Source organism: Triticum dicoccoides, chromosome 5B (genome assembly GCF_002162155.2).
Source record: "Triticum dicoccoides isolate Atlit2015 ecotype Zavitan chromosome 5B, WEW_v2.0, whole genome shotgun sequence".
Classification (NCBI taxonomy): Eukaryota; Viridiplantae; Streptophyta; class Magnoliopsida; order Poales; family Poaceae; genus Triticum; species Triticum dicoccoides.
In genome coordinates, this window is record NC_041389.1 from 500557490 (window position 1) to 500570235 (window position 12746).

A 12746-nucleotide genomic window follows, 5' to 3' on the forward strand; every position below is an offset into this window, starting at 1 on the left:
TTAGCTAGTTGGTGAGGTAATAGCTTACCAAGGCGATGATCAGTAGCTGGTCCGAGAGGATGATCAGCCACACTGGGACTGAGACACGGCCCAGACTCCTACAGGAGGCAGCAGTGGGGAATTTTCCGCAATGGGCGAAAGCCTGACGGAGCAATGCCGCGTGGAGGTGGAAGGCCTACGGGTCGTCAACTTCTTTTCTCAGAGAAGAAACAATATTAGGGTGATAAAATTGGCAACCTAGGTATACGCGTAGGACTTGTAAACTGAAACGGAGGTAGTATTATGTATTAGTATCATATTGTACTCTATTTGTTGACATGCATGACACAAAGTAGCATAGCATTTATTATGATAGGGTATCATGATATGATACTACATCCTCTCTTTCTTTATTTAATGCTATGACACCTCATCAAAATTGTCTAGTTGGCATGCATAATACTAGCTATGATACTACCATTATGACCAGCCTAAGAAACGGCCGTGGGGGTCTGCCACTGCCGTCGCTTTGCAGGTACCCCCCTGCGGGAGGAGTTCGCCAAGAACCTTGAGAACCCAGATAAAGTTCATCTGGTGTTGTTGCCGACGAGCGAGGCCAACCGTGCCGAACCTGCAGACTCAAATGCTGGGTCTGGTTACAGCCTACGGGTGGGCGGTGAGGCCAACTCCACCGCGCGACCCTATCCTGTCTGGCGCCGTCCGTTTGGGGTAAAACGAACAAACGAGGCGGCCCAGCGCGCGGGAGCAAACGGACTTTTGTCCGTTTTGTGTCCGCTTTCGACCCATCCGCGGCCCAAATTTGCGCCGCTTTTAGGGTGAAACGGACAATGCGCGGACGGGCGGGACGCGCGCGCTTGTCCGCCCCTAGCCCGCCTATCGGTGACACAAACCAAAACCCCCCGCGGCCCCTTTGGCGCCATCCCCCCCCCCCAAACCCTCCCACGTCCCGCCCATCCCACTCCCTTCCCGGCCAGTCCATGTCCGACGCCTAGCCGAACTCCGACGGGCTGGCCGTCGACCCACCCAGAATGGCCAAGAAGAAGAAGGGCAAGGCACCAAGGAAGCCACGGTCGGAGTGCACGCCGGAGGAGATCGCCAAGTTGGACGCGGAATCGGCGAAGAGGAGGAGCCGGAGGGCGGTCGCCAAGAACAACATCGCCGCGGCCAAGAGAGCCGCCGAGCGTGCTGCGATTGAGGCCGCGCGGCACAAGGCCGAGGTCGAGAAGAAGGAGGCCATCGTCAGCAAAGCGCACGCCCTTCTCATGGCTGGCATTTGTCGCCCGCCCGGTTTCTCTGGAGGGGCCGTCGGTCCGGCGAGCACAGGGTTGTCGGTCGCCCGACCTCCGCACTGCCAGTCGCCGACGTCGTGGACCACGCCCTTGTCGCCTTTCCTTCGCCAAGGCACGACGGCCAGACCCGTTTCGGGGGGTCGCCGGACGTGAACGTGATCGCGCCGTCCACACCACGCCCCTCGGCCGTCATCGACCTCAATGTCACTCCTGGGTCCAGCAGCGTCCGCCGGCCGTCCATCGAGATGCAAAGAAAGTAAGCACGACCACCGTTTACCGGCACCATGCCATCCCCCCGCGTCTTGTTTGACGGAATGCCAACACCAACGGCACCGGTCGACGACCCCTACTACGACCAGTTCATGGAGGAAGTGATCTACGATGGTGGCCACGTCCCTGCCTTCGACCCCGAGGAGACCCAAAGTCGACAAAAGACAAGGTGCAGTTGGCCAGAAAGGTCTGAACCCAACTCCTTCTCGCTACTGTGTTCCATTTTTCCATATAATTAAATTCAGCTACGGAAAAAGTTTACTGCGATGTTGTCTGTACGAGGTGCTTAAATTAGTAGGAATTAGTGCATCTGCTCCTTACTGCAAACTGTTTTTACGGCAATGCTACACGTACGGGAGTCTTACGGGAGTTTTACTGTCAGAACGGCACTCAGTGAATTTATAGTATTCTTGAAGTGTGCACGCTATACTGAACATGCATCTGTTGGGAAAATTCAGATTACGGCTAGGGAGTGCACCTCCAGACCGGACACCATGTCCGTCAAGGATGAGTGCTCTGGAGCAGTCGATTTGCAAGTATGCATAGAAACCTACGAAGAGTGTTGTACGGCCAGCACTTGGTTTGACTTTTGATTCACTTGGTGAGGCATATGACTACTACAATTTGCACTTCTGGAAGATCGGTTTCGGAATTAGATATGGTAAGAGTAGACTCAACGCCGAGAGGACAATGTGCATGCATGAAATAGTCTGCGGTTGCTCGGTGAGTACTGATTTTTGATTACCTACGTATCAAGCTAAAATGGTAGGTGTGCCTTTGCTGCGCAATTCTTGTAAAATTGTACCGACTTTCTGTTTGTTGTAATGTATGCAGGGGAAACCAGAGGCAGAAAATAGTAGATCGTGCAGGTGCTAGTGTCCGTTATTGATTAGATTTTTGCGAGCGTCGGACAACAGCTGGTAAGGGCGGTAGTCCAGGTCGTATGGGCAAAACCTGAGCCGTCTCTAGCTATGGCTGTACTTCACGTCTGCGTGTGGGTCCGCTGTGCGAAACTTGTCGAGGGTTTGGAAGGGGGATTTGACGAGCAGTGAGTCCGAGAAGTAGTGGAAAGGGACCTCGTGGCAATGGCGTGTGCGGCGGCTACGACTTCTTGCGGCGGAGCGGCGATGGAAGCCAGTGGGATCGAGTTCCCGCTGGATCTAGTTGACCGGTGAGTTTCTGTACCCTAATGCGCGTCTATGGATCTGTGTGCTTCCGTGAGTTTCCCAACTTCCCGCCGCAGCTTTTGACTCTAGCTGTGGCGCAGACGAAGATTTATCTGGAATGTGAGTGAGACATTTTTAAAAATTCAAAAATGAGTGCTGATTTTGATGAATTATGATTGAAGCTGATTTGTATGTTGTCATAAGTCTGTATGTGACGCAGACTTACAAACGACTGGGCTTCTGCCATTGAGAAGGAATGCAGCCAATGAGAGAGCATTTTAATGTCGGCGTATTTGTGACCTATCTAGGGCGGCACTGGAGTGGGTTGATCAAGCCAACAGTTATCCCCATCGGACTGAAGGTTACTATTGTGTCACACATTTTATCATGGTTTGCGAGTGGTGCTTAGTTATCTAATGCAGTTCATTTCTTTTGAAGTTGCTGGTGTGCAAGCAAGGAATATGCAGACCATTTGTCGGCGATGTGGAAAACATTGGAGGTGAGTCCCTTTTGGTAGAGATCAGTTGTTGACAGGGACAAATCGATTATGTATTTATGATTGTTCGACTTAAGGGATATCCTCATGGCCAGCGGATTAATTGTGCTGACGCAGGAGCAGCTCTGATGAATGGGGTACAGTGCGATGACAACAATGCTGCTATGGGTGAAGATGGTGTATCCAGTGATGCATAAATGTTATGAAAGGGCACTGCTGCAACACGTGCACTCGGCGTTTGGTGTTGATCAGAATAAAATGTGATAACTAGTTTTGTTAATCTGTGTGTTGTAGTATGAGTATTTTTCTGGTGTGTTTCAGTGAGCATTTGCTCCACCCTTGTTCCTCCAGTTCGGTATGTGAGGTCAAACTGTGGTGTGCACATGGTTGGGAGATAGCTAATTGCTCTGATATGGTCTATATGTGAGTGATGAGGACTTATGTCTTTCCTGCATTTTGAGATAACCACACAATGCCGCTGTTGGAGGGTGGGTTTGTGCCCAGTGGGATCCAAAATCTGAAAGCATAAGACTGAATGCCTAGGTGCTGCTTTTGGTAGCCAGCAGAAGAGATTTCAAACCGAAGAACATTAATTGTTGGAATGGCACCGCCCGAGTCGGAAGCAGCTGCAAATGGCACGACCATGAGGTCTGCCGGCGTGGACGACGGAACAAATATGGAGGGTCGGAAAAAATCTTTCTCTGATCTGGGTGTTGCGTCGAGGTTTTCTTTTGCCTCGTCGAGAGTTTTTTATCCGGGTGTTTTCGGTGTTCACTGGCTCTTTTACGACCAGCCTGCCGGAGCACGACCAGCCTGCCGGAGCAAGCGGGGAAAGTTGTATACGAGGTGAGCACCGGTAGTCCTAGCAGTTCATGCTTCGTTCTTTTTCTTTTCTGAACGACATGCCTCGTTCTTTTGGTTAGCACGTGCAGTATGTGAGGACGCCATGACTTTCAGGGTGAAGTAGTCCAGATGGAGCGCCGTGCAGCCAACAGTCAACACGACCCAGAAGAAATAAATGCGCCAGCGCAGCTGCCCATATCAGAGACGATACACACCGAATACTGACTGCAATACGTTCGAGGGCGCAGATCTTTATGCGAACGGACGTATTTGATTTCGGGATCAGCTGAGCACGGTCTCAGAATCGAATATCCGTGCAAAATCAGTTTATTTGGACCTGAGAGGAAGTAATGGGGATGCACATCATGGCACGGCGAACCATGGCTCGAATGTCGTCCCGACTATTGTTTCAACATGGATGGCTATTGGAAATGTCCTTGGGGTACTTGACTCCCGCCAACGGAATTAGCACCCAGTATATTATCTTTTCCCACTTCTTTTCGCAAGCATTCATTTTTTAGGGTGCATGATCTGAATTCATTACAAATATAGGTGGTCCCCCTCGCTGAAAATGGTGGCACTCTAATAGGTTCAGGTCATCTCTCGCCTATTGCGCTGCGGAGGGAGGTGCGGAAACATGGCATGTTGGCTAGGCCTATCCTAAAGAAGCATGCTTGCTAACAAGTTGGTATCCTCCAATCTCTCACATATTAAACATTGTAAACATATAATAATACTAATGAAATATGGTGGAGAGAATAACTTGGTAAGCACACAGATTGGTTACTACCTAGATAGCTAGCTCATTGAGGCACATTCAGCTAGCAAATGGAATAAGTGGAAGGTATATATAGAAGCTCTCATCTATGCAATAATGAACGGTACATACATATAAGCATGTGTACATAGGAACTCGAGATGCATGATACACAAAGTCTAAATTGCATGAGCACATCACGCAACTGTTATGCATAGAAGCCACAACTATTAATTCTGGGAATTTAGAGCAACTCCAATTTCGACCCAAACGAACGCACGCTTTGTCTGCCTTTTGTTCATTTGGGTCGGTCGTCAGCTCGTCGTCCGTCCTGTTTTTTGTTTGGGTCGGCAGTGCGCCCAACGCGTAAACCCATTTCGCCCTCACGGTCGGCTTGCCGTGGTTTTTCAAACATAATTCAAATAAAATACAAACATTTTACATAGTTTCACAAGCAAACAAATATAACATAGTTCACAAGCCAAATAAATATATCATAGTTTACAAGACAAATAAAAATTAAATTGTCTCAAATGCATTTAAAAAAAGTACATCTATTGGTTGCCAACGTGAGCTCACACATATGCTCAACCAAATCATCTTGCAGTTAAATGTGAGTTTTCTAATCACGCATTTGATGATGAAATTGGATGAACTGTGCAAATGTTGCCGCTCCTCCATGTTGAGGCACAACATTGTCACCTGAAACTGAAACCCTTGGTCGTAGGTACGTTCCGGGCGCTCATCCTCTACGATCATATTGTGCATGATCACACAAGTAGTCATCACCTCTCACAAATTCTTGGTGCTCCAAGTTCTACCTTGCGGGTAAGCCACCGAACAGCTTGCGGGCATCATTGAATCGAAGAAGCTGGCCGACGAAGAGATGTGCGTCTCCCTTGGACCAGGTAGCTAGGTTGGCGTAGTCCGGCGAGCGTGGCGGCGCTGTCGAAGGAGCTGGCCGGGGGCGCGGGAAGGGAGGTCATGCTCACGACGACGTCAGGGGAGCTGCGGTGGCCCAGCGGCAAGGCGGTGGTGGCGGCGACGTGGGAAGATAGCGGTGTGCGGGGAAGGTAGTATGTGGGTGCAGACTGCTGGCGAGGGCACCGGAATTGGGCGGCGGCGGCGGCAGGGTGGGGTGACTAGGGCCGGCCCTGAGGGGGTGGCAGGAGGGCGGCCGCCCAGAGCCCCCGAAATCTAGGGGCCCCCTCCAGGGTTCGCAAGGAGCCCATGGCCCAGACCATAAGGAGGCATCGACCTAGAGTGCACGGAGAAATCCATGTTTTCCTTCTTCCCATCGCGAGTTCGCCGCTTCGTGATGATCCTATTAATAACATATCACATGTCGAGGTTTTACATCTTGAATACTATGGAAATGGCGGTAGCAAAATCAGGAGGACTGAGGACGATACATGCTCCAGAATTGTTGTAACTGTCCTTGGAAGTCTGTAGCAGAATCAAATATTGATTGTTAGAACTCAGTTCGGATAGAAGTAAAACAACAAATTTAACTATACAATTAATACATGGTTAGTTGGTCAATATCCTTCCAGAACGTGAATTTGAATTGTGTGGATGCATACTACTACCTGCAAAAGCATGATAGACGTCATTCACCATATATGTTTCTCTTCCTGTGTTTTGGTTGCATTATCTGTCAGGTAATTCATGATTTCTCGAACTCCTATCTGAGCAGCAAAATAATGACAAAGATTGTTACAGCCTTTGACTCACCTCTATGAGCAGCAGTGAGTTGGCGATGATCCTGAAAAAAATAAGGGAACCAAAAGAGCTACATTAATTCCAGTCCGAAGTAGTTTAACAAGTATTGTAGGAAATATTTTTGATCTAAAAATGAAACTATCCATTAGTTGCACAATAAATCTCTCGTGCTAGTTGTACAATCTAGCAGTTTGGTGGCATGGACAGAACAGACTTTCAGAGTTTCAGTACTTCTTTCGTTTGAACCTTCAGACATAACCAAGCACACCAAAGATAAACCATCCAGCACACTTTCCTTGCTACAAGAGAGCATACAACTGAAGCAGATCTCCATCATTAAATTGTTGATTTTATCATAATATTCCAAGAAGAGTCAGTCTCCTGGTTATTAATTTAATTTACAACTAATTTCCCAGCAAAAGATTGCTTTCTAGTTGGAGATGTAGAATTAAAAGAATATGTTAAGTTGGCTAGACAAGTATTGCTAGATTTAAGCTGGTTGGACATGTTTTATTGTAAACTAATACAGTAGTATATAGCAACTGTATATTTGCACAAGTTGATTACAGCCGTGCGCAGGAAGACTAATCTCAGCTTCTCGCTGGAGTACTTCTTGTACACCACTTTCAGCTTGCTCTTATGGCAGTCAGGTGTGAGCCAGTTGTTTGAACAACACAGAGATACAAAATTAATTAAAAAAAGCCATGCGTGCCATCTCAATATCCTCTCTATCTCTCTCTCGGCTGGGTATGAAAGACGGGACAAGCTGCAAATATACAAGGTGGCAGAAGGGCCGGTTCGTACCATCAGGAGAAGAAGCAGGCGCTAAGCCTCTGCCGCCGCTGGTAGCCCGCCGGAGTATCCCATCTTCGCCGCCCAGCAGGCCCTCGGCCGTGCTCGCGACCGACAGGCCCTCGCCCGCCGCAGGCCGCCCGCGCTCCGCAGCCGCTAGCCCGCCAATCCCATCTTCTTCCCTTGATGTGCCGCAGTGGAAGAGCTGAGCGCAGATCGAGGGAAGTGAGCCGGTGGCGCACATCGAGAGAGGGAGGTGCGGCAAGCAGGCAAGTCTCGTCCCGACTTCACGAGCCAAATAGAGGAATGAGCGTTGTATGGGGAGGTGCGGGTGCATTGCGTGAAATATTCCTCTGCGGACGGAGTATGGTCAGCCATGGAAAATTGCTAACTCCACCCCAAAACGCTATTAGATTAATGATGTCTGTTAGATTAAGATTTATGGGTCTAATTGTGCGGTACAGATTGGTTTGTGTAGTGTTGTGGGTCTAATTGTGGGGCGCATATAAGAAAATTCTTGTTTAATTGTAGATATACTAGCAAATGGCCCGTGCGTTGCAACGGGAGAAAAAATTCATAATTTTTAATGGTCATGATCACATTTCGCTGCATCACCGAGATATAATATCTCTCTCAATTTTGCAAAATCATGAACATTTTGAAATTATCAACAATTTGTTAAACTCATGCACATATTTGAAATCGCAAACAACATACTATTAAAATTTTCTGAACATTTTCTACAATCAAGAACATTTTTTTAATTTATGAACATTTTCTGCTATTTACAAACATTTTTTAAAAATTGTGAACATTTTTAAGCAATTTTCTTGAACTGGCAAACATTCTATAATCAATGAACTTTTTAAAAAATTTGGGTGGAATAGTTATTGAATTTGATGAACTTTTTTGATTTAACGAACATTTTTGAAAATGCCCGTGCGTTGCAACGGAAAAAAACTATCAAGTTATACATGTTTGGTAGATATAAAAAAGTATGAATCAAATTCATAAAGTATATACAAATGATGTCATGATGAGATAAGACAATTTTAAAATATAATTTCTAAAACAAACAATATGATGCTCATGAAGACTTGATTGTTTAAGGCGTCACAACAAAATATTTTGTGGCTGAGCAAACTGCATTGACGGACCCTACCTGAGCTATACTAATAAATAAAGTGTCTCGCCTTGACTTAGCATAACGGTGTTTATCATAACCACTATTGTGATACGAGAATAAGCATAACTGTGTATGGAAGCAAAATAGACATTTAGTCATTTTAATATAGCTTACAAAGACTAACCCTTAGAAAGTTATGTCAATTTTGTTGGGTTCAGCGTTGTTCAAAACACGGAAACCCTTTTCTACCCGACGCGAAGGACTAAATAAAATCATAAAACGAGCTCTATAGATCTCCTAATAAAACCTTTATGGAAGCTACAATTAGTTTTGTTCATTATTTACGGATGTGTTTTATTTTTTGTGAACATTTGTTAAAAGCTGATGGACATGTTTTTTAAATTCCTGAATATGCTTGGAATATTGGATCATTTAAAAAATCATGATCATTTTTTATTTCATGAAAATTCATTTGAAATCATGATTTGTTTATAATATATGAGCAATTTTTTAAGTCATGAACATTTTGTAATTTATTGAATATTTTTCAAATTCACAAACAGTTTACCATTTTCCTACTTTTTTAAAACTCACAACTGTTTGATATTTTGGAAATCCGAAATTAATTTTGGGATAAAAAACCAAAACAGAAATAAAAAAGTAAAAAAAATAAAAAATAAGGGGCACCACGAATCCGAAATTAACTTTTAGAGAAAAAACCAAAACAGAAATAAAAAAGAAATACAAAACAGGGGGCGCCACAACCCGCACATGGGCTGGCCCATTACTGCGCAAAGATAGGTAAAAAGAAAGAGGAAAAGCACCGGGAACCAGGGACCGAACCCTGGTCTCCTGTGTGGAGCGTCATATCCTCAGCCATCGCGCTACTTAACCATTGTTGTTCTTATTCTGTATCAACCCTTAATAAACCCAGGAGCTATATTTGAAATTAAAAACGAATCGTTTTTTCCATTTACGGGTGGCATTGGTGGGTAATTATTGTCAACTTCCAGGGTAATTTTTATGACGTACGGGCAGAAACCCAATTCTCTTTATTATATATATATATATAAATATAAATATATACTACCAAACATGTCCGTGCGTTGCAACGGGAGAATAAAACACATTCTTCTAACATAATAAACACGACTTATGTTCATGATATCTATTTTAACATGCCGCCTCATCCATGTTATTGCTTATCATCATTCCCGCCTTCATCAACTATGATCGTGGTGTCCATCTGATCACATTACGTCCGTACGCGGTCAATCCCATGGTGACGATCTCGGTCACCGCCTAAACCCTAGACCCACTCACACTTGCCACTGAACCACACCATCACAAGTGAATTTCTAATAGTTTAAAAACTAATCGGCGAGCTGGACGTGACGCCCGCCCTTCCCGTTGCAACCTACACCTAGTCACACACTATCCCTCCTACGCCCATGCACTTTAAAATAGTATATTGGTTTTCAAAATGCATCGATATTCTTTAAAAAATATATAATCTTTTTAAATCACATGGACTTCTTACAAGAGAATGGATATTTTTAATTACGATTTTTAAGCATGTGAACACTTTTTAGAATAACAGAAACTTTTTCTTGCAGAAAAGGGTGAACAATTTTAAAATTATATGAATATTAGTTTAACACGTGCCAACTTTTCTTAAAACTTCGCAAAATTAAAATGCACGAATGGTTTCTAATAATTACACATCATTTTTCAGAAGGCAAAAACATTTTAAATATTAATTTCTGATCGTATTATTTCCTTTTCGTCCCTAGCAAGAATGGAGTTTATTCTTTCCTTCTTCGACATGAGAGTTTTAATCTTTCTCTTAATTCCATTCCTTCCAACCTGATATTATTCCTCTTAATTTCTTTCCTTCCTTAAGGACACACCATATTACCATTCTCTTAGTTGCTCCTTTCTGGTTTATTATGCACTGTATGAACCGGGATCAGTTGGAGACAATTTATTTTATATGTTACTTTACTGGATGTGCAAGCATATATGTTTTTGTCTCGTGTGCCCTAACATGTGTATAGATGTTAGTGTAACATTATCTAATTCTTCTCCATGTATGTATGGTGTTTGTTTCTTTTTTTTAGTAGCCAGTCATTATGAGTTCATGAGGGACATCTACATAGGAGAGTGGAATGAAGTGGCTAGGGTTGGTTCGGCGAGCGGATGAGGAAGAATATATAAAGGGTCGGGTGAGACAGCGTGGGCCGGGTCTGACGTGGAGGACACGCCCGGGCACCCCCGTATCCGGCCCATATTTAGGCTATATAAGGGTGGCGGTCGGTCCGGACGTTTGAGACCCGTTTCAGGCATCCGCCTGAGTCGAATATTCGTGATCTGTCAGTGACCAAACGTCCACTTTTGAGACGGATTGAAGATGTTCGGTTGTAAATGCTCTAACACTTTCGCGTGATGGACCCGAAGATTTTTATCGGTGCGTGAAGGATCCAAAGTATTAATTTCGCAAAGGAAAAAGATCCAAACTGAAAAAAGCAGGTATTTTTCTTAAATGGCAAAAAGAAAAAAAACAGGAATTGTGACATGTGTGCACGCTAGTCTAAAGATAAAGCTAGCCACACACGCGTTAGCTGGTCTAGAAGAAACCAGCAGCCGCGTCGGTAGCGCTCCTTGGACTCGTCGCTCGCACCTTGCTGATTAATTATCTTCTCGGTTTCTCTTCCGTGATGGCAGTTGTCCACAACCGGACCTCCCCCCTGGGTCACGCCGCCCCTGCCGCCTACACCCACTGCCACGCCGCTGGATCTCCACCCCCACCCTCTCCGCTCCACTGGATCCCCGCACGCCGCACCACCCCCGGCCATGGGTGCTGGCTACCCGCCTCCCCCTCCCCCAGCTCCCCCGGATCCTTGCACCACCAGGCCATGGCGATGGCTGCTCCCCTCGCCGGGAATCCCCGCTCCTCCGGCCATGAAGGGCTCCTCTAGCTCCGGCCGTGCGCTCCAGCACCGACAGCCACTCTCGTACTCGTGTAGTTCAACTGCAACCCCACCATCGGATGCGCGGCCATGGCATGCCGACATGCCGTCCCGGCGCAAGTCCTTTTCTCTGTATCTTGACCTCGGACCTTTTTTTTCTGTATCTTCAAATTGGCTCTCTCCCCTCTCTTTTTTTGGATTTCACGCTTCAACTGTTCGTGACCTTCCTCCCAAGTCTGCTTCCGCATTTTTGGTTGGTGAAGCATGCCATCGTTCTTCATTTCAATCCAAATCAGACATGGGTCGGTTTCGCGCGCGAGCACGGCAGCCCCTGAGCAACATTTCAATGCTCGCACTTCCTAGGAACCAGGAGTCCCACGACCGCTTCCCTTTCTTCAGCTCGCTGCCGAGCGTCTCCAGCCAAGACGTGACGTCGGTGAGCCCTCCCCTTCTTCCTCCATCTCTCTTCTCTCTCCCGTTCTTTTCTCTAAGAGCTCTCTCTATCTTTTATTTTTCTGCAGAGAGATGGCCATGGCCGCCCGATGCCGGAGCACCGCCGGCCAAGGACCTGCCGCCATCCAGACCCCCTCCACGCCATCTCCATCTCACCGGAGACCTGCACCAAGTCCCATCCAGCGCCGTCGCCACCCTTCGGCCCCCACCCCGTAGGTCTGCAGCCTGAGCGCTTCAACCGACTTGTGCCTGAAGCAGAGGAGAGGAGCTCCCTGCCACGAGCCTCTCTGGCGCTGGCAAACCAGCAGGCTGACCTCGCCTCCTTCTTCCTTTTTTTCCGCCGCGACGCATCACCCCTTCGCTGTCTCCTACGGCGTGGACGCCGACGACAAGCGGTGGCCCGTACCCGGCGGTGGAGAACGAGGTGAAGCAGTTTAATTAAGGATCGCGGGCAGGATTGTAACTAATGCAGCGTTGTTTTTGTAAAAGCGAAGCGTTTTCTGATATACCCACTTAAAATAGGATGGCAGGTTGAATTCTAATAAATGGGGGACTTTTCTGGAAAAAGGCCGACGACATACGACAGAAACCGAATTTACTTTATTATTAGGTAAAGATAAATATATATATATATATATATATATATATATATATATATATATATATATATATAATACTAGCAAAAGGGCCCGTGCGTTGCAACGGGAGAAAAAAAACATAATCTCCGATGTAATTATGTAACACTTTTTTAATTTAATTTTTGCAAACATCAGAAATAAAGTTACATTGAGTATTTTTTTTTGGACTATGGAATTTGGACGTATCATAGCAATGTTTGTCATGACCCATTTCAGCTCTCCGAT

At 46.0% G+C, this 12746-nt stretch overlaps 1 protein-coding gene and 1 long non-coding RNA gene across 3 annotated transcripts; one reads left to right on the plus strand and one right to left on the minus strand.

Annotated features, from left to right (window-relative positions):
- Window positions 1–5734: 5734 nt before the first annotated feature.
- Window positions 5735–7626, minus strand: LOC119305890. The gene is made up of 3 exons (XR_005148797.1): window positions 7348–7626; window positions 6556–6586; window positions 5735–6267 (listed from the first exon to the last, which is right to left on the minus strand). It is a non-coding gene; the product is annotated as an uncharacterized LOC119305890 (long non-coding RNA).
- Window positions 7627–11169: 3543 nt separating this feature from the next.
- Window positions 11170–12450, plus strand: LOC119311152. 2 transcript variants are annotated; one of them, XM_037586786.1, is made up of 2 exons: window positions 11170–11862; window positions 11952–12450. In XM_037586786.1, exons 1-2 carry the CDS (start codon window positions 11315–11317, stop codon window positions 12097–12099), a joined length of 696 nt encoding a protein of 231 aa, XP_037442683.1. In that variant the 5' UTR covers window positions 11170–11314; the 3' UTR covers window positions 12100–12450. The 2 variants fall into 2 exon arrangements, with proteins under 2 accessions (XP_037442683.1, XP_037442682.1); XM_037586785.1 differs by having other exon boundaries at window positions 11179–11866.
- The last annotated feature ends 296 nt before the right edge of the window (window positions 12451–12746 follow it).

What these genes read in the sequence shown, in the direction of transcription:
- LOC119311152 (XM_037586785.1), top strand. Translation starts at nt 11,315, where the DNA reads ATGGGTGCTGGCTACCCGCCTCCCCCTCCCCCAGCTCCCCCGGATCCT. An exon ending in CCAGCCAAGACGTGACGTCG is followed by an intron (nt 11,867 to 11,951) that starts GTGAGCCCTCCC and finishes ATTTTTCTGCAG; the next exon opens with AGAGATGGCCATGGCCGCCC.